The sequence below is a fragment of the Felis catus genome, chromosome C1 (assembly GCF_018350175.1).
Source record: "Felis catus isolate Fca126 chromosome C1, F.catus_Fca126_mat1.0, whole genome shotgun sequence".
NCBI lineage: Eukaryota > Metazoa > Chordata > Mammalia > Carnivora > Felidae > Felis > Felis catus.
This window is the reverse complement of record NC_058375.1, coordinates 103,101,180-103,125,665: the sequence shown is the minus strand read 5'-3', so window position 1 is coordinate 103,125,665 and position 24,486 is coordinate 103,101,180. Positions and strand designations below refer to the sequence as shown.

At 42.2% G+C, this 24,486-nt stretch overlaps 1 protein-coding gene across 5 annotated transcripts; it reads left to right on the top strand.

Annotated features, from left to right (window-relative positions):
• Positions 1-3,261: 3,261 nt before the first annotated feature.
• PRKAB2 (protein kinase AMP-activated non-catalytic subunit beta 2) lies at positions 3,262-21,415 on the top strand. 5 transcript variants are annotated; one of them, XM_045033398.1, is made up of 9 exons: positions 3,262-3,394; positions 3,771-3,951; positions 7,825-7,991; positions 8,835-8,928; positions 9,161-9,281; positions 13,637-13,770; positions 14,700-14,768; positions 15,669-15,705; positions 16,048-16,820. In XM_045033398.1, the coding sequence occupies exons 2-9, from the start codon at positions 3,796-3,798 to the stop codon at positions 16,284-16,286; spliced, it is 1,017 nt and encodes a 338-aa protein (XP_044889333.1). In that variant the 5' UTR covers positions 3,262-3,394; positions 3,771-3,795; the 3' UTR covers positions 16,287-16,820. The 5 variants fall into 5 exon arrangements, with proteins under 5 accessions (XP_044889333.1, XP_044889337.1, XP_044889335.1 ...); XM_045033400.1 differs by having other exon boundaries at positions 3,376-3,503; XM_045033402.1 differs by lacking the exon at positions 7,825-7,991 and having other exon boundaries at positions 3,370-3,503; positions 16,048-16,824.
• Positions 21,416-24,486: the final 3,071 nt, after the last annotated feature.

The window sequence follows — 24,486 nt, the reverse complement described above, 5'->3', positions numbered from 1 at the left end:
GCTGTATCAGCAGGGAGCCAGCTTCGGATCCTCTGTCGTCCTTTCTCTCTGCCCCTTCCCAGCTTGCTCTCTCTCTCTCTCCAAAATAAACACTTAAAAACTTTTTTATTTTTTATTTAGGTATAATTTTCATACCATAACACTCACCCTTTTAAGTGTACCATACTGTGCTTTGGCAGATGCACACAACCACTACAATCAGGATTTAGAACTGTTCTCTATCCCCTAACATTCCTTTGTGCTCCTTTGTACTCAACCCCTTCTCCCATCTTCAACTCCTAGAAGGCAGGGTTCTGTTTCTGATCCTCTGCTTTTTCCAGAATGTCATGTAAATGGAGTCTGGATTCTTTCACACCCCATAACACATGTGCAATTCATCCATGTGTGTATGGAGTTTAATCCTTTTTATTGCTGAGTAGTTTTCCATTTACAGTTCTGCCACATTTTGTTTATTGACTCACCAGGTGAAGGATATTTGTGTTGTTTCCATTTGGGGATAAATAGAATAAAGCAACACATATTTGTACAAATAAACATTTGTATACAGGCTTTTGTGTGAACTTATCTTTATTTCACCTGGATAAATACTTAGGCGTGGGATTACTAAACTACATGTTAAGTGAATGTTTAACTTTATAAAAACTATCAATCAGGCTGTTGGGGCACCTGGGTGGCTCAGTCGGTTAAGCGCCAGACTTCAGCTCAGGTCATGATCTCACGGTTTGTGGGTTCGAGCCCCACGTCAGGCTCTGTGCTGACAGCTCAGAGCCTGGAGCCTGCTTCGGATTCTGTGTCTCCCTCTCTCTCTGCCCCTCCCCTGCTTGTGCTCTATCTCTCTCTCAAAAAAAATAAACATTAAAAAAATTTTTTAAACATCAGGTTGTTTTTTGAAATGGAAATCACCAAGATGACATGTCCTACCCCTCCCTGATCACAAATGGGAGGGGAGATGGGGATATAAACCTCCAGATGCTCCATCTAACCTGACATCAAGTTCTGTAAAATCAGTACACTCTTCTCCCATTCCCAAGTCCTCACCTCTCAGAGGAAGGACACCTTTAGCAGTGCACATAAAAGTTTACTGTGCTATGAGGTGTCCCAGGCTGTTATTTCCCTCTGTTTATCAGGCAGAATGGCTGATCTGAAGAGATCAGTGGCAATGACGTCTGAGACACGGTAACATCCAGCAAACCCCCACCAACTACTTTACCTATTACCTCCTTTTCCTTCCCTCTGTAAAGAAAGAGAGAACATCGGGACACCAACAATAAAATTAAATGGAGAAATTATACTCGTATTGGTTAAGAGATCTTGTTTCTTTACCTAGTCATTCACAAGTCTACGAAAACAAACTTGGGACTAGAAAGAAGCAGTTAATCCTTCCTATGGTGTCAATTACTTCCATCCTGTGTCTAAATATGCAATATGCAGAGTTGACTTAATGTTAACTATCGCCTGATTTATAAATGCTACTAGAGCAGAACAGTGTCATGGACTAATTCCCCAAAGGAGAAAACCCAAAAATCACTTCTATTTAGTTTTGCAAGTTTATTTCTTAATAAGTTTCGCTTGTCCAGTATAACACTTGGTTTCCTTCTCCTATGCTGATTTGACTGTTGTAAAGTAATACACACCAGGGACATATTATTTGGCATAGAGAAACCACCCTGGGGTTAGAGGGCTGAATAGTGCACAAGTTAAGGTTGAATGCATTACTCCTTCAAGGGCCTTGCTTCACATCCCATGGAAAGAATAAAATGAACTGGCAGGGAGGGAAACGATAGGGACCAAAGAGGAGACAGCCAGGAAGTCAAGATTTTGGAGGGATGAGCAAAAGGTTGCCGTAAAAATGTACCTTTTTTTCTGCAAACTGTCTTCGGTTAAAAGCCAGAGAATAACTGAGTTCATCAGAGGCAGAGGAAACACAAAAGGAAGAGAAGTGGATTTGTTGAACTTAAGTGGATGGGTTTTCTATTTAAAATAAACTTTTCAACAAACAGAGCTACTCATTCAGAAAGGGTGGTCTTGGGGCACCTGGGTGGCTCAGCCCATTAAGCCTCTAACCTCAGCTCTGGTCATGATCTTGCAGTTTGTGAGTTCCAGTCCCCAGTCCGCTCTGCTGACAGCTCAGAGCCTGGAGCCTGCTTCGGATTCCGTGTCTCCCTCCCTCTCTGCCCCTCCCCCCCCCCAATAAATAAACATTAAAAATTTCAAAAAGAAAATAAAGGGTGGCTTTGTACAACTTGGATTCCCCATCACTGGTTGTTTAAGTGGTATTATCTTGTTAGAAATGTAGTAAACAGTATTCATGTATCCCTCATTGGGTAAATGTGTATTAAAAGCTTACTCTGTACAAGGTGCATGCAGAATATGAAGAGGAATCATCCAGATTTGCTCTCTGCCAGCTGTCAAAGCAGTGCTTCTTACACTCCAGTATGTATACACATTCCCCTGAGGATCTTGTTAAAAGGCAGATTCTGATTGTGTAGTTAAGGCCTCAGATTCTACACCTGTAACAAGTGCCCAGGTGATGCCAATGTTGCTGGGCTGGGTTCACACATACTAAGTGATAAGGGTTTCTCGTAGGGAATTAGGCATGCACATAATTATACAAGGTAAGAATTAGTAAGTACCATAGAAGTTCCATTAATTATCAGTAAAAACCTAGATCTGTCCCAATCCTAGAACTATCTTTGTCCTTTTCTGCCTTCCGTGTTCCTTGTTTTTGTTGTTGCTCTTTCTCAAATTTTATTTCTTCCGGGGTTGCTCACTGTATATGCTGTCTCTTAGCTTAGAATAGCTTTCTCCGCCTCTTCAGACTAACGTTTCACTAATTTGTCAAGGTTTATCTCCTAATCACCCGTTATTCCCTGGGCCCCAGTCGAGGCTGACTGCCCCCCACATCAGTTAGTTTGAACCTCAAGCGATTGCCGCTACTTCCTTCTGACTCCAGTAGGAAGTCTGGTTTTTAATTCCCCATCGGAACCCACCTCTTCGGGCCTATCCTAAAAACCCTGACCAGAAAACGTTTTGGCGAACCTGAAGCCGTGTCAGGCGGCCGGGAAGACAGCAGCGCCGCTTCTCCGGGTACAGAACACCCGAGCCCAGCGAGGCGGTTCTAAGTGTCACCTGGAGACCGCGCCCATAAAGGAAAGCCCGGGGGCTGACCGCGACAATGATTCCTGGTCCAGGGCCCCCGACCGGACATCCCAGACCCCGCGCGAGGCTAACTGCGGAGCTGGCGCCCCCGCCTGGCGCAGGAGGCTGCCCACCACCGAGGCGCTGGCGGCTAGAGAGGCCGGCGAGCTCCCGGTGCCGTCGCCGCGCGGCCGCAGGGAACGCGCGGGGCGGGCCTCGCGCCACTGGCCTTGTAGCCATTTTAGGAGGAAATCAGGTTCGCTAGCCCGGGGCGCGGCTTCAATTTCAATAACTTTATTGGTGGCCTTATCCGCAGAACAACCATCGCACTGGTGGCTAGGGGAGGAGGGAGAGCATCGCGGGAGGTGATTGGGGTGGGGGCGCGCCTGGGCAGTGCGCGCGGGGATGCGGGGAGTTCCCCAAAGTGGGTTTCCTGAGCAGCAGGCATCCAGAGGGTTTGGAGTGGGGGGGTTCCGGGCGCCCCTGGAGGCTGGGGAAGGAGGGGTCCCCGGGCTCGGCTTCCCTGGGGCGGGGATTCCCTTGCCCGAGTCCCCAGGCGCAGGGGCGGAGCCAGGGGCGTCCCTGACGCGGCCGCCGGGGTGTTCCTAGTCCGGTGTTGTTCCCCACGGCAGGTGGCCCCGGACTCGAGCTGCAGCCATGGGAAACACCACCAGCGACCGGGTGGCTGGGGAGCGCCACGGCGCCAAGGCTGCACGCTCCGAGGGCGCCGGCGGCCATGCGCCGGGTAAGGAGCACAAAATCATGGTGGGGAGTACCGACGATCCCAGCGTCTTCAGCCTGCCGGACTCCAAGGTGAGCGTTCCCCACGCCCCCAGCGGGCGCTGCCGCAGCGGGCTGGGTGTCAGCGCTCCTCCTCTCTTGGTTCTTTCTTAGCACGCTGACCTAGCTTACGGTTTTCTGAATTAAAGGGATTTTTCGGGCACGGAGATATTGGATGGTAACTACTCCTGCGGTGCTGCCTCAAAATAGAATAGAGGCGGAGTTTTTGTTTTTCGACTAATCTGTTGGCCATGATTACGATGGGGACTGTAGACACCCCCACCCCCAATATCTGGTTTTCCTAACAGGCAGGTGCCCTCTTCTAGAGTATTGATGAACTTATAGGTTGTAAGTTGCCTGAGTTGCTGACCATAGGCAGCAGTTTCTCAAATTTGCCCGGAGGTGGGTAAGTGACTTTATTTTTCCTGACAACTTATATGTATCAGTATCATTTTGCCCTTCTAAGAACTCAGCACTTCTTTTTTTTATTTATTTAAATTCAAGTTAGTTAACATACAGTGTAGTATTGGCTTTAAGAACTCAGCATTTCTGATCCTCTTGCTCTTTGCATGGCTGTGAGCCATGCAACCACTTGCTTATTTGATACAATCTCCTAATCTTGGGAATCAATAAAGGACCTTCTTTGGTTGACTGCTCAGTGTTCATCTCATACTTTATAGTTGTGGTAGTTCAGGTGGTGTTTCTTTCACACCCAGCTGCTCCTCAAGTGGGAGAGCAGATGATTCCAGGATTTCTCCACTTCCTGTTAGTAGTTCGTAAGGATACCATCGCTGAAAACAGACAGCCCACAGCTGTCCCCGGGACCTTGAACTCAAATCCAAGGACTTTGAGAAAAGTGGCAACTAGTGTTCACCGGTAGAGATGGATGGAGCTGACAGCAATGTGATTACCAACCGAATGTTCCTAGTCACATTGAGAGCTGTCAGCATGATAAACAATAATTCCTCCAGACAGTCTGAGTGAGGTGAAGTAGAAAAATGGAGGGATTGAGGAGATTGGGGTGTGTTTGATTTTTTTTTTTTTTTTTTTGTCTTTATCACTACAAACCTTTCACCAAACTGGAGTTTTACAGAGTAAAGAATGATTTGCCCAGTCGGTGGCACGTGAAATTTGGATTCTGTTTATTTTCTTGAATCCCAATTGAGAACATAACCACAGAAAAAGAAGTCAAGTTGATTAAAAGGACCACTTCTTGGTGTTTCTTCTCCATTCCTTTCTTCCTTTTCCCACTCCAGGACTTCCTCAACATATGAGCTGTCTACCCAGTCACTTGAATTTACTTCTTCAAAGCTTTTTCAAGGTGGTCCATCTCGTAATTTTACCCTTTTCCTACATCGATGACTCAGGATTTAAGTACAGTGAGTGTGTTTGTCAAACTGTGACTGCAGTAACCGGTGTCCTGATTAAAAGCCAGGTTCCCCCATCTGAAATGGAACCTTTTTGGGGTCATTCTTTCCCTTTACCTCAGTCTTGCCATTTGTGAATAAGAAGATCGGTTCAGATAATTCCTCAGGTCTCTTCTACATCTAAAATTGTATAGTTCTCAAGCTAGTCTCTTTATTTCTTCCTTCAGTGTTTCACTTAAACATTTTCAAACTATAATTCTCATTGTTTTGCCTCTTTTCCTGATGATCTTGCTGACTATTTAACTTGGAGTAAATGGTCTTTCTGCTAGTCAGCTGCACTCAGGCCTGCCTCAGAAATGTCATGTCATTTGTGGGAGGGCTTTCTTCCAAAGCTAGGCATATTAATAGTTTGTAGCTTTCAAACTCTAAACTGAAAATACTAAATCATGAAGGTAACTCATAGGAACAGTGGCAGTGGGGCCTGCATTCCTTCAAATGCCAGTCTTCTCGGTGTACCAGTTCAGTACTTCTCAATCCTATTTGCACGTTAGAATCACTTGAGATTTGTTTAAACACTATATGGAAAATTGGAAACATTTTCCACATTTCAAAGTAGGGAGAACAGTGTAATGAACTCCTGTATACCCATCACCCAGTTTAAATCATGATCAAATTGTGAACAAATTTATATCATCTATACCCCAATCCACTCTCCCCCCCCCCAATTTATTTGAAGCAAATTCCAGACATCTAGCAAATATTATTTTGTCTGTAAATATTTTAGGATGTATCTCTAAAGATGAGGTTTTATTCTTTATTTTAACTTAATCACAGTATTGTTATTATTCTCTGTGAGCCTTTTTAAAAATAGATTCCTAGGCCCTGTATCTAAATCAGAATCTGAGAGTTACTCTTAGGCATGTGTAAAAACTTCTGTGATTTTAATGCAGCCAGTTAGGCAAGAGTGCATTGCTTTCAGAATATGGAGATCAAGGTTTTCACTTAAGTCACTTATGTAATATGAAAGTCCCTTCAATTCTGTTTCTCAATTTACTTCAGTTTATGCTGCTACTGGTGTCTCATAGTGTAGTTTTGAGGAATATTGAGAGACAATATGCAAAGGTAGACTACCTTAGCCATTTTGAAAGTAAAGCCCAAATGAATAAGTTAATCCTTTTTTTTAACCCACATTATTTTATTTGCTAAATGTTTTGACTTGATACAGTACAGTCCTGTTTACCTATTTAACAAAGTCATTTAAGCCGGTCTAAAGTGGGGATCAGCAAACTTTTTCTGCAAGGGACCAGACAGTAAATATTTTAGACTTTGTGGCCATATAGGTTTTGTCACAACAATCAATACTGCTACTACAGCGTGAAAGCAGCTGTAGATAATATATAAATGAATGTGTGTGGCTATTTTCCAATAAAAGCTTATTTATAAAAGCATCTGGCTCACTGACCATAATCTGCCAACTCTTGTTCTAAAGGATGGTAATGAAAAGAAACTAAGTAAGGAGACATTTGTTTATAGAATCCTACAGACCTCATTTGATATTAGAACCACTTTTGTTAAAGGAAGTTGGGTTACTTTAACCAGTTGGGTTACTCCTTGAGAGTCCAGAATTTTCATCCCTACTCCTGAAATAATTAGTATAAACTTGGCAGAAGTGAGCAAGTTAAGATTTCATAACACTTCCCAAAATTTAAGAAACCAATGATGATGATTTTTTATATTTTCAGTGTCCTTTTTGTAACCTGTTTGCTAAAATGAAGTTTGTGAATTATTTATGAATTTCAGTATTTCTAACTTCCATTACAACTGATCATTGAAAACTGTTCCTATTTACATGTGAAAAATACATGGCCAACTTTATTGCTTTTTATAGAAGCATACTTTTTTTTCATATTTTTTCTCTTAAGAGGCACTCAGAAACATGTCATAATTGCCTGCCTGTGAGTTAATCTGGTAACAGCCAGTAAGCTTCCCCCCATCTTTTTTTTTTTTAATTTTTTTAATGTTTATTTATTTTTGAGAGAGAGAGAGAGAGAGAGAGAGAGAGAGAGAGAGAGAGAGAGAGAGAGAATGGGGGAGGGACAGAGAGGGAGACACAGAATTGAAAGTAGGCTCCAGGCTCTGAGCTGTCAGCACAGAGCCAGATGTGGGGCTCAAACTCACGAATCATGAGATCATGAGCTGAGCTGGAGCCGGATGCTTAACTGACTGAGCCACTCAGGTGCCCCAATCCCCCTTTCTGTTTTTTTTTTTTAAAGGGAGATCCTAAGGCTCTGAAAGGGTGGGTGATATATGCAGCCTATAAAGTTAGGCTGTGATTTGGGCAACCCTTGAGCATAAGCCATTTGACTATTTTGGTCCTCGATGAGTTGTCTATAGTTTATTCAAAATGTGATTTAGTTGCCAATTTCAAGGCTTACTGATCCTTAGTAGAAACCTAGCGCCCCTCTGTAAGCTAGGGGAGAAAGTGACCTTTTAAGAATTCCTGGGTCACAATTTAGGGATGACCTAATCCTTCTTACAGCTCCCTGGGGACAAAGAATTTGTATCATGGCAACAAGATTTGGAGGACTCCGTAAAGCATACACAGCAGGCCCGGCCCACTGTTATCCGCTGGTCTGAAGGAGGCAAGGAGGTCTTCATCTCTGGGTCCTTCAACAATTGGAGCACCAAGATTCCACTGATTAAGAGGTGAAGACAAGTGTCTTGGTTGAGTCTACATGAGTCTACAAAGGAAACCAGAGACCTGATTTCCTTTCTCAGGAGAGAGACCTGGCTGTACTGCTCCTCTCCACCTGCTAGGGACTCTCTCTAGAACATTTTCTGTGACCAATGACTACATTTGTGACATTTTTTTTTTTAAGCCTTGTAGTGAATCAGAGATGTTTTACCCATTAGAATATCACTGCCTCAGAGGAACTTAGTGTAACAGCTTTGTGGGTACATTCTTTAGGACTGTTAACACAAATCCTATCTATGCTTGTGGGAAGTCATTTGTAACTGGCTGAGTCCACTTGTTCTGACTTCTGCATCAAAACAAAATACAACATGACATCTAATTACTAATGTGAGTTGTTGCTTGCAGAGCAGTAATGAATTATTTGGTGATCAGAATGGCCCTTTACATGTAGATCATTTTTCAGAAAATGCTCACCAAAATGTGGAAAGGGTACCTGAGGCACTTCTGTATCCTGAGGCTACCTGCTATCTTCTTTATACTTGTGAGGGGTCTGTTCCTACTGAAGCATATCAGTTGTGCTGAGGCAAACCATTTTGGGGATTAACATCTCTATCATTCTTTTCCAGATATTAGTTAAGAACTAAAGTTATTGGGAGGGGCTGGTAAATAAGTCTTCAAGGTGATAATACAGAAAAGGAGAATGCGTCTATAAATTATTTTCTATTCTGGGGGACAATTGCTTAGGAATGTGGGAGACCATTGGTATGATGTTGTGAAAGTCTCGTGGTTTTTACATTAACATTCTGTCTTCTAATAGGGACTTGGCCTGCTTAACTTTCTGTTTTCTTCTGTAGCCATAATGACTTTGTTGCCATCTTAGACCTCCCTGAGGGAGAGCACCAGTACAAGTTTTTTGTGGATGGACAATGGGTTCATGATCCGTCAGAGGTAAGGCCTTGATTTCCAAGGGTAACCATTAACTTAACTGTGTCCTTTTGGCTATTATTCCCCTCGGTGTCAAATGTCATTGCTGTCAGGATTGATGGGCTCCTACACTGGAGGATTTCTCTCTCGATTAAAGATGGAAGTGCTGAGTATGATCATTTTTAAAATAGGAGAATTAGATGGAAGAGATGAATTTGAAACCGGGTTTATGAATTGTTTCCATCCATTGTTTCAGCCTGTGGTTACCAGTCAGCTTGGCACGATTAACAATTTGATCCATGTCAAGAAATCTGACTTTGAGGTGTTTGATGCTTTAAAGCTAGATTCAATGGAAAGCTCAGAGACATCTTGTCGAGGTAAGTTCGTAGTGTTTGCTCTTTCTTGATGTGTTCTTCTTATAACGCATGTTCCTTCCCAAGGGTAGTTTTCGTTCTTTTGCTTTAATGTTTATTTATTTTGAGAGAGAGAGAGAGAGAATGAATGGGGGGGGAGAGAGAGAGAGAGAGAGAGAGAGAGAGAGTGAGTTCCAAGCAGGCTTTTTGCTGTCAGTGCAGAGCCCGATGTGGGGCTTGATCCACGAACTGTGAGATCATGACCCAAGCCAAAAAGCAAAAATCAGATGCTCAACAAGCTGAGCCACCCAAGCACCCCTTGTTTGTTTTTTCCTTTTCTCCTTAGGAACCTTTTTTTTTTTTTTTTTTTTTTTATCCTCAAGAATCTTCTGAATCCTATATATGTTTTATATATATATATATATAATTTGTATAAATTTTTGGGCAACCTTTGAGCATAAGCCATTTGTCCATTTTGGTCCTAGATGAGTATATGTGTGTGTATGCGTAAATATATATGTATATATACATACGTATACGTAAATATATATGTATATATGTATATATATTTATGTATATATGTATATATATTTATGTGTATATATATGTATATATATTTACGTATACATGTATATATGTGTGTGTATACATATGTATATATACATATACACATGTATATATGTGTATATATGCATACACACAACATATATATGAATCGTATATATGTTTTATATATGTATATATGTAAAATTTGTTAATATATATATTTTTGTCTATATACATGTTCGTCCTGTAAACATTCAGGTCTCCTCTGAGACAAGAAAAACCTCAGTCTAGTGAATTTCATTTCAAACTTTTTTTTTTTTTTAACGTTTAATGTTAGTTTACTTTTTGAGAGGGAGAGCGCGTGTGCATGAGCAGGGGAGGGGCAAAGAGAGAAGACGACCCCTAATCTGAAGCAGGCTCCAGGCTCTGAGCCCAATGCAGGGCTCAAATTCATGAGGTGTGAGATCATGACCTGAGCCAAAGTTGGATACTTACTGACTGAGCCACCCAGGCGCCCTCATTTCAAATTTTTTAATGAGGATCTACAGCAAGACATTTGTTTTACATTGTAACCCAATTCTCTCCCTCCCTCCCTCCCTCCCTCCCTCTCTCTCTCTCTCTCTCTCTCTCTCTCTCTCTCTGCCTCCTCTCTCTCTCTTGCTCACTCGCTCACACATACACACCTGTAACACAAGTCTCATAGCAGAATGTGTGCCTTTGTTACATGCAATGTACTCTATTTCCTGTTTTATCCTTTCTTTCATAGGCCTATAGTTTAAAAAGCTATTTCTAGGGACACATGGGTAGCTAAGTGCATGGTTAAGTAAGTGCATGGCTAAGTTAAGCGTCTGACTCTTGATTTTGGCTCAGGTCATGATTTCGTGATCATAAGATCGAGCCCCTCACTGGGACCCACACTGAGCATGGAGCCCGTTTCAGATTCCCTCTCCCTCTCCCTCTGCTTTTCCCTCGCTCACAGACTTTCGCATGGGCTTTGAAAAAAAATCAATATTGGGGGCGCCTGGGTGGCTCAGTCACTTGAGCGTCCGACTTCAGCTCAGGTCAGGTTCGAGCCCCGAGTCGGGCTCTATGCTGACAGCTCAGGTCCTGGAGACTGCTTCGGATTCTGTGCCTCCCTCTCTCTGCTCCTCCCCTGCTCATACTCTCTCTCTCAAAATAAATAAAGATTTAAAAAAAATTTTTTTTCCAGAAAAAAATAAATAGTGAAATAAAAGCCTATTTCTAGTAATATTTCAAGTTTTCATTGACCCTTTGGCAGTATCACCCAGCTGAGGCTAGTTGTGTCTGGTTTGCCTTGTTTAGATGCATTAGCTTAATCCTGCCGGTTTGATGGCTTAGCTGGCAGTTTTATAGGGCCCTCCAAGAATGGCAGTCTTCAGGCGGGGGTAAAGGGGGGAGGGTTACAAAAACCCCACAGTTCTTTTGTGTGTATATTAACTGCATTATAAGTTTTGGGTTAAAAAAAAAAATTCCTTAGGGGCACCTGGGTGGCTCAGTCGGTTGGGCGTCTGACTTCGGCTCAGTTCATGATCTCACACTCTGAGTTTGAGCCCCACATCAGGGTCTGTGCTGACAGCTCAGAGCCTGGAGCCTGCTTCGGAATCTGTGTCTCCCTCTCTCTCTGCCCCTCCCCCACTCATGCTCTCTCTCTCTCTCGCTCTCTCCTTCAAAAATAAACAAACATTTAAAAAATTAAAAAAATTCCTTGGTAGAGGAAAAGACCTGTTCTTTTTGTTTCTCCTAATACTACTTTTTCCATGGATTTCATCACATTGACTATAGCATCAGAAGAGTGATGTGCTCAGCACACTCACGGTTACCATTTTATTACATTACAACAAAGGCTGTACTGGTCTAAAGAACGGTGCACTGTGTTCCCAGTGAGTGCAGTTTTCCCTTGTGAGTTCAGAGCCTGCCCCTGCTACTCACTGGCTTTGAATTCACGGACAGGTCCTTCAACCTTTTTCCGTAAGTGCAGTATATTAGAATATCAGGGCACAAGGGTGGCTTATGTAGCTTCTAAGAGACCAATCAATGGTATCATAATTGTCTGTCTGTGAAAATCATACAAATATTGTTTTTATTATATAAGCTCAGAACATAAAGTTGGACATTCTTCTTGACTGGTTGGTTAGGCAGTGACCAACAGAGTTTAGTAATACTGAATTAAATGATGAGACTGCTTGCAGCCCTCCACTTTTACATTAAAGGATTCTGGCGAAGCAGCCAGTGAACATATACCCATTATTATACAGAAAGAGGACTGGCATACTTTTGATATTCTCTCTTCCTCCTTTAACCCAGTTTCCAGTTTCCTGATCTCCTTTGTGCCTGTATGGATTTGCCTACTCTGGACCTTTCATATAAACGGGATCACACAATACGTGGTCTTTGATGTTTGGCTTCTTTCACTTAGCAGGTTTTCAGCGTTCATCCATGTTTTAATGTGTATCAGAACTTTTTTTTTTTTTTTTAAGTTTATTTTTGAGAGAGAGAGAATGGGAGAAGGGGAGAGAGAGAATCCCAAGCAGGCAGGGCTTGAACTCTCGAATCCTGAGATCATGACCTGAGCCAAAATCAAGAGTTGGATGCTTAACCAGCTGAGCTGCCCAGGCGCTCCAATACTTCACTCCTTTTTGTGACTGAATAAAATTCCATTGTATAGATATATCATTCTGTTTACCTGTTAGCTGATGGACATTTGGATCATTTCCACTTTTTGTCAATTATAAACAATGCTGTTCTGGACATTGTGCTCAAGTTTTTGTGTGAACATGTTTTCATTTCCTAAGAGTGTAATTGCTGAGCCATCGGATAACTTTACATTTAACTTTTGAAGGAATTGGCCACCTGTTCTCCAAAGCTATTGTACTATTCCCTCCGGCAACGGGATGGTACAAAGGTTCCAATTTCTCCACATCCTCACCAATAATTATTTTTTAAAAAAATTTTTTTAATGTTTATTTAGTTTTGAGAGTGAGAGAGAAAGAGAGCACAAGCTGGGGAGGGGCAGAGAGAGACACACACACACACACACAGGATCCAAGGCAGGCTCCAGGCTCCGAGCTGTCAGCACAGAGCCCAGTGCAGGGCTTGAACTCATGAACTGTGAGATCATGACCTGAGCCGAAGTTAACAGACTGAGCCACCCAGGCACCCCACCAACAATTATTATTGTGTCTTTTTTATTATAGCCATCTTAATGAGTGTTAAGTGGTATCTAATTCTGCTTTTGGTTTACATTTCCCTAACAACTACTTCAGTGTTAGTAATCTTGTCCTCACTGTTGCAATCATTGTAGCATTAGCAATCTTAAGAGTGTATATCCTTGTTGTCTGTTGCTTGGGTGTTAAAAAAAAAAAAAAAAGAAATCTTAATTTTTTTCACATTGTTTGACAGTTCACAAACAATCTGTTTCTCATTTGAAACATCTGTTATCTCATTTGATTGCTATAAAGACATTGTGAAATAGGGTAGAGATATTACTTTCATTTGATGAATGAAGAAACTGACTGTAGTAGGAGGATTTGTCCCAGGTCATACAACTGATAAATAGAGTAGCTTTTCTCTGAACCTACAACTTTGACTCCTCATCCCCTCTTCAGTCCTCCCCATCGTGTTGCCATGTTGAGGAATTTCATGTTCAGGATGACTCAGACTCTTTGCCTTACAGTTGTAGAGCCAGCAGCTTATAAGTTTATGATCTATGATTTCTACCATATTTAATATTAGCTGCCATGTATTGACAGTTTTTTTCACGCACTTTTACTAGTTCTGCAATTTTCCCTTATATTTGGGTAAATATCTTCCAGACCTTTCCAGCTCTCCCCCAGGGCCTTATGGTCAAGAAATGTACGTGTTTCGATCCGAGGAGAGATTCAAATCCCCACCCATCCTACCTCCTCACCTTCTTCAAGTTATTCTTAACAAGGACACTAATATATCTGTGAGTATCCTGAAAGGATTGCTGGGGCATCTGGGGGTTACTAGAACCATCTGATCCAAAGTTAGTAATCATAGAGGTCAGGATTATTACAAAGCTGTGTTGAGAATATAAATCATGTGTATATCAATAGCATTACAGATCCTTTTTTCCAGGGCTGAGTTGTTACTTTTCCAGCTATTGATATCAAAATTCATAGTTACCTTCTGATCGTAATAAATTAGACCCAGAACCATAGATTGTTAGAAGTCCCAGAAACTGGGACTTCTACTCCAACAGAAGATAAGGCATGTTTATCATTTGGGAGTATACAAAAGGAGTATAAGGGGTTTGGGTTTGCGTTTTTTCCCCGTATACTTGATACCTCTAGTCAGTTCACTTGATTCCCACTAAGGTTTTTTGTCTCCTAACACAAATCTTCTGTACATGTTGTGGGCAAGATTTTTGTTTTCACTCTTATTAAGGGAGATAAATAGATGCTAAGGCTTAGGGTTTGCCCTGGACTCAGAATTTTCCTAATTCTCTGTAATGAGAACAAATGATTGATATATAGTATCATTTAAAAGAAATATACATTCTAGTTTAGAGTTTCTCAACAGTTTTTTTTTTAATTTTTTTCATGTTTATTTATTTTTGAGAGAGAGAGAGAGAGAGAGAGAGAGAGAGAGAGAGAGAAAGCATGAGCAGGGAAGGGGCAGAGAGAGGGGGAGACACAGAATCCAAAGCAGGCCCCAGGCTCTGAGTAGTCAGCACAGAGCCCTACATGAGGCCAGAACTCACGAACCGTGAGATCATGACCTGAGCCAAAGTCAGACGCTAAACCGACTGAGCCACCCAGCCGCCCCTCACAAGTTTCCAAAGAGCTCTGAGGAAGAGTAAACTGGTTTAAAACTGTGCATTTAATCCCATTTAGTGATTTTTTTCTTTCTTAGTGTGACCCAGCCTTGCTTCCCGAGCCCAACCATGTTATGCTGAACCATCTCTATGCATTATCCATTAAGGTGAGTAGTGGGCCTGGCTCTTCCCCAAAATGAGAGGGAAGGGGTAACACATGTTCTCCAGTGGTAATTTGCCCTGCTACCTCACTGAAGCTAAAGCTGGCCGTAATGCTCAAATTGTAGGAGAAGTTTCTTAACTAGTAGGTGGATTTTTTTGTTTGGTTGTTTATTTTAAATCTTAGTCCCTATCCTACGTTCTGGCTAGCTGAATTGCCCTGTGACTTAATGAACCTTTTTCCTTCCTGGTTTCTTTTTGGATAGCTATAACCTTTGTACCACCTACTTAATTAAATTAGAGTTCATAGCACTAGGATTTCATTGCAGACAAAGCAAGTTTATCTTTCCAGTTTGGAGAATGCTCAAATATGACTAAGCCTTTTGCTTTCTAAAGGTGGATAGGAGCTGCTGTCGGGTGCTTCAGTCACATATACCCACTGATTGCATCTCTCCTCTACACTAGGTAAAGGGGAAATGTGACCAGATTTGCTCTGTCACCTCCAACTCTTAGCGTTCTCCTTAGTTTTTCTGCTGCCTCGGAGTCTGGGTTGAAAATTATCCATTCAGTCCCATCACATCTTTGTGGTTTGGCTACTGGAGTAAAGTTTTAGGTAGCTCTGTAGTTACCAAACTAGGCTCATTGTCAGAATTACCTGGGGAAGTTTGTAAAAATACAGATTCAAAGCCTGCATCCCCAAAGATTCTGAATAAGTATGTCTAGGATAGAGCCCCGGTAATTGTTTTTTAAGCTGCTTTTATTTCCTAGATGTGCAGCCAGATTAAGGAAATCACTGATACAGCTATCTTTAACAGATTATGTGATACTTTTCAAATATATATATTATTGAATTTAAATTTTATAATAACCTTGTGAGGTAAGTATTATTTTTAACCCCTGTTTTATAGATAAAGAAACTAAGGCTCAGAGAAGGTCATATTGCCAGTAAGTACCGGCGAGAGGACTGAGGTCCTCCTGTCCTCATTCCATGTTCTTTTCTAGTGGTCACTGCACCAGGTCTTTCCAAGTAGGTCTTTCTGTCACCTGCTCCTCATTTTTACCAGACCCTTCCTGGAGCGGAGTTTTGGTTTATTTTATTTTATTTTTTTAACCTGCCTCGCTTCTGTCATATTTAGGCTGTGATCAGCACACTCTGGTCACAGAATGTTAATCTGAGAAGTATTCATTGTAGATACTACAGCATACGGGAAAATAGGAAGATGCACTGGGATTAGACTGAATTTTGCCTCCTGTAACTGCTGTTTGGCTCTCAATTGATGCTCACAGGCCTGCCCTCTCCTCCTGTGGCATGCCCTGAGGCTGCAACACAGCCGGGGAAAGAGTACCTCTTACTCTTCATATTGATTCTGACTCAGGTCAGTGTCTTGATTACTGTAGTTCTGCTTAACCTTGATCCATTCATTCTTGGTTCTGTCAGATTATTTAGGCTGTTTGGAGCCACTGGATTGAATATCTTTCCAAAGAAGATTTTGGGGTCCACTTTGTTCAGAGAGAGGGATTCCTGAGTTTTCCTCTTGATTAGAATGAACTTTTTAAGTTCATTCCTGGTATTAAATGGAAATTAGACCTGCTTTGGGGCTTGGAAAGGTCAGGGTGGGGGATCACTGCCCTTTCTTCTCAGTGCATTTTAGACTTTCTTCTAAAACTGAATGTCAAAATATTTTTTCTTTTTTCTTTTTCCATGCAAGTTTTAATTAAGCCCAATATTCAAATCTGAGGTAGGGAAAGGAGTGAGGTAGGAGACTAATATTTCTTCAGCACCTATTATGTGTCAGGTACCGTGCTAGATATTCTCATATAATCATCAGTGCCACCTTAATGGTAGGTGTTATCCTTTGTAATAGTGAGGGAAAAGGCTTAGAGGCATCAAGTAGATTACTCAAGGCCACAAACAGAGTTACAGGAGGAGTCAGGATTGGAACTTAAGTTGAACAGACTCCAAAACCAACCTATTTCTATAATTTCCAACTATCTGTTAAAAGTGAGTGACTGAAACACTGATGGCTGGGAAGAGCCGCCTGTTGCCTAAACTAATGAATTAGGTGCATGTTTCTTTCCCTTGCAGGACAGTGTGATGGTCCTTAGCGCAACCCATCGCTACAAGAAGAAGTATGTCACTACTCTGCTGTACAAGCCCATCTGAAGGGATCCCTTCCTGCCTCCGGGATTCAAGAGAAGCATCTCCCTTGCCTTTCTGGACTGGACCAGTCTTCACCGGAGACTGGAAGGCTAACTTGCTTTGAGGCTGATGTGTGTGTTTCAGAGCCTTTGAGTAGGATGCTCTGCTTTTGCATCTGATTGCAGATGAGAGCTTTATGAGTTCATGGAATTTATTTTAAGAAAAAAAAATTATATATATATACATATACATATATGAGAGGAAGGTTAATGGAAGCCTCCTAGCTAGATGTGTTCTCTCTGCCTATGGGGACTCCCCAAGACCTGTTTGGGGGAGCCGCAGGAAGGACCGTTACAGGAAGTTTGTTTCCTAAAATGAACGAAGAGCCAACTCTCAGGATCCTTGTTGGGTAGAGATTCTGTCACTGCTACCTTGGCTCTCCAAAGAATGGGCTTGTGCCAGACTTCTGCCCTACTTCCAGCTGCCTCCTTGGCAGGGGCAGCTTTCCTTGCATGGGTTCTCTGTATTCCTAGAGTGTGTGGCACAGTCTGTGCTTTTTATGATAACCAGATGCCCCACGGGAACCCTTTCTCTTCTCATTTCACATTCTTGCTTTGATAACCTCCTTCCGATCCTATACCTGACCCTTCCCTAACAACAAAACTCACTGGCAGGTGACCCCTTTCAAAGGCTACGTAAGACCTGACCCACCTCAGAGACTAGGGCTGCCAGAAAATCTCCTTTTTTAGCCCAGCACAGGCCCAGGCCACTTTGTTACCACTTGTTTTAACTTCTACTAAAGAAAATAGGTCTCAGCGTTGTAAGGAAGGCGGAACGCAGAAGGTCTACTTTCTTGTGTTAGTTTAGTGCCACGGCTTAGGCTGTCTTGGCACGTTCCTGTCGGTTTTCCCACCTGGCCTGGCCCTGCTTCCATATTTTCTTTCACAGAGCAGACACCTTTGAAGATGGGAGTGGAACCAGGGAATGATTTAATGTCTTTCATCCTTGGGAGATTTTTTATGTGCCTACATTTTTCTTTAATTAAAAAATGCCTTTTCATTGTTCTTAAGAGACTACATAGGAGAATTTTAGGCCCTTGATAAATGGTTCCCAAGATTTTCTTCAACAAGAAAGTAGTAGTCTAGTCCTCTACAGTCTTACATTAATGTGACCAACCCCATGCACATCATTACACTAAACACTGTTCTAGATACAGATTCAGGTTCACTGGGTGCACCTAAAAATTTCTTTTAACTTTAAGATCCATGACGCCAAGAAGCAGGAAAGTAGCCCTGGTGTTCTAACCGTGAATAGTATTGCTTCCCTGTACCAAGTGCTAATGGAAAATCACTTTGTCTTTCTCTTTTTTAAAAGTGTTTGATGATGAAGTGAGGTCAGTGACTTTCATTTGTGGAATGAAAAGCAGCTACTCATTCCACTCTTGAAATGTTGTTCAAAGATAAAACTTTTTTTCCCCAAATATCTGTGGCTCTTCCATTACAGATAAATGCAAGTTAAACATTCAACTCTGAAGGAGGCCAAACTTGTTGCTTGCGAGACACCTTCACTGTTAAGATGTGTCCAGCCGCACTGAAAGGGCGCACCCATAGGTCAGTTTAGCTACCTCCTGTCTTTCCTATTCAAAGCTGATGACACAGTTGTCTTCGGGTTATGAAGACCTGTTAGATCCTGGGAGGGAGGCAGTAGGGCATTGGGGTGGTGGTTTTGCTGGGAATGTAAATTGTTAAGTGCTTTGGTGGTTACTTGCCGAGAGTAAATACCGCTTTAGCCACTCAAGGCTGCCTTCTGCAGCAAAAGGCTTGTGTGGGAAACCTTTTATGGTCCCAACCACTTGTTGAGTGGTGTGTCATTTAAAAAATCCAGGCCAAATCCTATTATTACCAGCTCTCAGGATCTACATTGTCTTCAGTTATAGTACTGTTTTTTCCAATACCCATTAAATAAGTGGGCCACATAGGAGGATTCAAAATCCTGGTTGTTAAATGGAGGATTTTGTTACACTCCTTTTTCTTGTCAACAGTATTGAAATGTGATTGCCTATGTGTTCGTGTATTAAAATTTTTACTCTACACAGGTGTATCAGTAGAGTGGGGCAGGAAAAGAGATCCCTTTAATTTTGATTTCAAGCCAGAGGCTTCTGACTCCAGTGATGCTAGGTTTTGGTGCTGGTGGCCTTGAGATCTTCCCGATCTGGAAATGTAGAGTGTCAGTTTCCCAAGTTCTGAGGTAATCTCTTGGCCAAATGTGACATGAGAGCCCACCAGCTGGTATGGAAGAGGACAGGCAAGGAGAGCTGGGTGATGCCCCCTTCAGCACTGTCCCTTCTCTGCACTGCTCATACACCTCTGGCTCTGAGAAGCCTGTCACACACAGTTTGTCTCCAAGAAACTGTTCTAGAAGGTAGAGAGGAAAGGAGGAAGGTAGCCCAGAGTACACCCCACTCATTCTTTTATGTTGGTTAAAGGGATAGTTTATTTTCTGCAAGAGAGAGCTTGGCAGATTTTGAAAATGAATAAAGGCAAAAAAACCCCACATTTTTAGCTTTTTTTTTTTCTTTTTAACCTATAGGAGTTTCACAGAGTCAAAGTTAGAAGAGTTAGAAAATCACTCTTTAGGAGGGCTCACCCTTTAAGAACTGCATCGTGGTTTGGGGGTTGTGAGGAAAAGGAAGAGTGACTGAGCTAAGGAGGATACTAGGAAACTAAAGGCTTCCATAACTCAGAACTAAAAGTAGCCTTTTTGTTGTTAATTACATGAGACCTGACATACTGGAATCCTTGGATCTCACTGAACAGAACCTACTATATAAAACATCCCTTCGTCTCTTGTTCTGTTCTCTACCCTTTTTTATGAATTCTGCTTTACCTTCAAGCTGACTTTTACCAGAGTCTCAGGTCAAACAGTACCTAAAACAAATGTTAGTCCTCTTGCTGGTATGGTCATGGTTATTAGCTTGCATTAAGCTTAGAAATGAATGGGATGTGGTCACTGCAAGTAACACCCCCTAGGGGCATACCTGGCCTCTACAGTGTTGGCTTTTTTTAAAAACAATGCTTACATGGTAGAGAAACCCTGTAAAAGAAGAATCCAAGAGAAGATTCTGAGAGGATTGTACAAACCTCGGCCTCCAATTATTTCTTGTCTCTTGTAGACCTAATGGATCTGAAAAAAGCCTTTTCAAAGTGTCAATACTACATGCATGCTGCTAACATGAAGTTTGGAAAGAAGTATTACCTCCAGGCTGGGCTTATATTAATCTGAGTATAAATGAAGGAGACATAATAATGATAGAATCCCCTGCTTCTAATTGGGGAAATAGGGCTTTTAAAATTTTGACCTCAACTAAAAATGATATGCAATAGTCTATGTTGTATGTGTTTGAAAAATATTCTATCTCAGAGATTTCTAAGTCCTCACGTTCTAGTGATTTGGGGCACAGGCCTACGAGCAGATACACAATTTGTTCACACATTATTCTGACTCATCCTTAAAACCAAGGCCTTGCTGTCTTCTACCGGGGACTGCTAGCTCGCTCCAGCTACGCGTGGGATAGAGCACCTGGGAGGGGTGGGGTTAGGGTCTTTCACAACTCCGGATCTAGGCATTTGTCTCTCCCTAGGTGCCCACCACAGCAGAAGGTAGAAGGCCTATCATTTCTTCAGTGAACCCAAACTTTTGGAGTAAAAGGGCCAAATTCATTTTTTAAATTATAAGAAGGAAGGGAGGGAGGAAAAGAGGGAAAGAAAGAGAAACCTTAAGAGTCTATTACTTATGAAATCCAATTCTTAGCAGTGGAATCCCTCTAGGATTCAAATGTGGGCTTTGTCTTGATTTACTTTTCTCGATTGTGCTTTGAAGTGATTAAATTTCATTAAAAATTAATGTATTAGTTCCATCCTTATTTGGAGTTGAATTAATTGGGTGTAGCACAGTGCTTTTGCAGTAAGATTGCTGTGAAATACCAAACGCTCTGTGGATTTTGTAGTCAGGTTAAATGGTCAAGGGGTATCTACCTACCGTAAGTATTATGTATTTGATCATCTTTTCTGTTCCCACCTACAGAACACTTAACCTTACCTAGCTTGTGGTTTTAGAACAGCCAAAGCTCACTGATGTCCATTAGTCCTAATCTCCACACTGGGCCCATATGTGAGACTTGTTTGAATTTTGGTAAATGGGAGGATGCTGGTTGTTATTTCACTGAAGCATTTTGAATGAGTGCAGCTCTGTCATAAAGGGGGAATAAGACTATAATTTGGAAGGGAATTAAATAAGCAAGTCCTCCTTTAAATGGTGCTTTTTGTAACCTTTAGTGCCGAGGTACAGAGCTGTATTCCACAAAGGAATGGCATATGAGAATGGATTTTAAAGCTTTTCTCCAAATGTAATTTGTCATTGGACTTTGACATGTCTGAAAATTATGTGATGTAACAGACAGAAATGTGACATTTTTTCCCATAAAACTGTTGAATAAAAAATATTACACAGCAATAATATTTGAGTTTTTCGCTGGTCACTGATTATCTTATCAAAATCTATCTGCCTCAGTAGTCTCAGAACCTAAAGAATGTGAACTGCCACACAAACACATTTGAATAAAGAGAGAAGGTGTAGGTGTAGGACAGAAGTGATGTCATCCATCCATCTGCCACTTTTCCTCTTTTCGTTCCAGGCTATGCTGTCATTAACTAGAGGAATGCAGACTCAGTGGTTTGAAATGCAGCACTCTAAAACTGCATAGTTAGCTATTGTCTTGTGTTGGGTTTGCTGAGACCCTAGACCATGGGTTTTCACCCCTGTCTGTACATTTATCACCTATGCAGATTCTATAAAAATACTGGGGCCCCATCCACTACCTCCATCCCCATTTAAATAGAAATCTCTGGTATGGAATCCAGGTCTCTGTAATCCCTCTAGGATTCAAATGTGGGCTTTGTCTTGATTTACTTTACCAGGTGAGTAAATTACTTTACCACATTACCAGAGGAGTCTAATGCACATCCAAGGATGAGGATCCTCTCTACTTATTCTTACTGTTAGATGCTTCTATGGAAGCAGATTATGTGCTTCATTCTAACAGCAAATCACTCTCCTCAAGTGGCTTTGTTCAGGGTCATGGTGGTAGCAGGATAATTTTTGTCTTCCATCCCTTATTTCACAGAATTCTTACAAAGCTGACGCCTGGACTTTGAAACAACACAGTCAGACTCCCTTATACACGCCACTCCAAAGCATCTAAAGTGAGTTACACTTCCTTGAGGGAGAGAAGAGAGTGCCACTGGGAGGGACCGGAAGGTGAGAAGAGTAGGGGAGGTGATGACAGAAGTGAATGTGAAGGGGTGAAGTGGGGCAGGTGATGAAGACAAGGGATTGCGGCAACACAACAAAAGTCAACCTCAGCCCCCCCACAGCAGGTCACAAGACTACCTGCAGATAAGGTACAGTGTCAGATGTGATGTGGACTCAGCCTCTGACAGCATGCTCTCCTAAATATCATGCCCTCTGGCCACTGAAACAGCATGGCACCAGAATTCTATCAAGGCCCAGACTTGCATCGGTGTGTGCTTCCTAAAGCATTTCTCTGACTCACTTGGCTAAGGGTCTTGTTGGATCCCTTCGATACCCACCCCCCTCCTCTGCACCGACAGTTACTCATAACACAGGTTGTTCAAAGACATCATGAATCTCTCCCCTACACCCGTGGCTTGTGTGGCCAGTGGTCATCCAGCCGCACATATGTGAGTCCCTCCCCCCTTTCCCAAACCCATTCTTTGAATCCAGGGCACTTACACCGGCTGAAGATGAATTTCCCCATTCTCTCCCACCAGTTAGAATTCCTCAAGCATTCAGTTGTGCTCTGAAGGACACTCCTGTCTTGTGAATGTTCTCTTTTTCACTGACTTCTAGGGAAGAGGGCAGGGCTCTGTGTCAGAGGTCAGAAGACCTAAAGTCCATACACTATATGGTGTTTTTAAACCAAAAGTAGGTTTTCACAAACTTCTCAACTTCTTCTGAACTAGTGTTCCTTTCACTATAGCTTCCAAAGTGCACCTGCTAGTGATAGCTTATGATAAGAACATCAGGCAAGAATACAGAGCACCCCTGGATCATGGGAGAAGTCTTTACCCCAGGCCAACTGATTCCTCAAAACTATGACCTGTACTGTAACTTAGTTCTTGTTTTCAGGGATCTTTGTTAGAGATTACAGTAGTTCTGGGTCACAAGTAGAAGTTAGGTTTTGGGACTGGGTAGTGGGAGAGGTGTTCCACACCCAATTGGATCTCAGAAAAATATCTCTGGGGGTCAGGCTGAGGACATCTTGGATGTGTGGGGTCTTCTGTTTTATCCACAAATGGAAATATTCTGCCACCCCGAAGATGGTGTTTCTTTTTCTCCCCCAATTAGCAGATCTGATTCAGAAGGTCATCTAGGAGAGTGACCTAGAGTTAGGATATCTGGGGGCAGAGTAGAAGAATTTGACAATCCCGGGAATCTACCAGATAAGGAGCCAATCTGAGCTCACAACTTTTAGCTATTAGAGAACTGTAGTAGCAACTAGGTCTAGATGAACTCAAGTTCATGAAACAAGGTAGAACTGTCCAAGGTGAATTGAGATCACTTGTTCTCTTATTCCCTATAGCCATTTGCTGATTCTGGGCATGGGCTGAGAACCTAGCTTTGCCTGGGCAGAGGGCACCTGAAGTTGGTTGGTAAAGTAAAACCAACCAAGCTCTTAGTGGCATGTGGCCATAAAGGGATTGACTTGAAAACTTGAAGGGCTTCAGCCGTGTGCCTGGTTTTCCCCAAAGGACACTTACTGAGGCTAAACTGCATGGGATGCTTAAGAGCTAGCACAGGGGCACCTGGGGGCTCAGTCGGGTAAGCACCCAACTTCAGGTCATGATCTCGCGATTCGTGAGTTCAAGCCCCATGACCGAGACTGTGCTGACAACTTGGAGCCTGAAGCCTACTTCAGATTCTGTGTCTCCCTCTCTCTCTGTTCCTCTCCCACGTGTGTTCTGTCTCTGTCTCTCTCAAAAATAAATAAACATAAAAAAAAAAAAAAGAGTGAAGACAAAAGGCTTATAAAAGAGTGAAATCTCCCAAAGTCCCATTGTGCTGAGGTGATAAACTATGGCAAGTGGGCTTGACTGAAGAACATGGTCCCAAGACATTTGTCAAGTATTGAGTGATGTGGGGTAGGACACAAAAGAACTATATCAAAAATTCTTGAAAAATTAAATTAAAAAAATATTTTAATGTTTATTCATTTTTTGATAGAGACAGAGCGTGAGTGGGGGAGGGGCAGAGAGAGAGGGAGACACAGATTCGAAGCAGGCTCCAGGCTCCGAACTGACAGCACAGAGCCCGACACGGGGCTTGAACTCATGGACCGTGAGATCATGACCTGAGCTGAAGTCGGACGCCCAACCGACTGAGCCACCCAGGCGCCCCTCTTTTTAATTTTTAATTAAAAATAAATGGTTTCCAGAGAACTGCTTACAAAAACAAAATTCGAGAATACCTAAAAGAATTAAAAAAAAAAAAAAAAACAAGCAGCACTC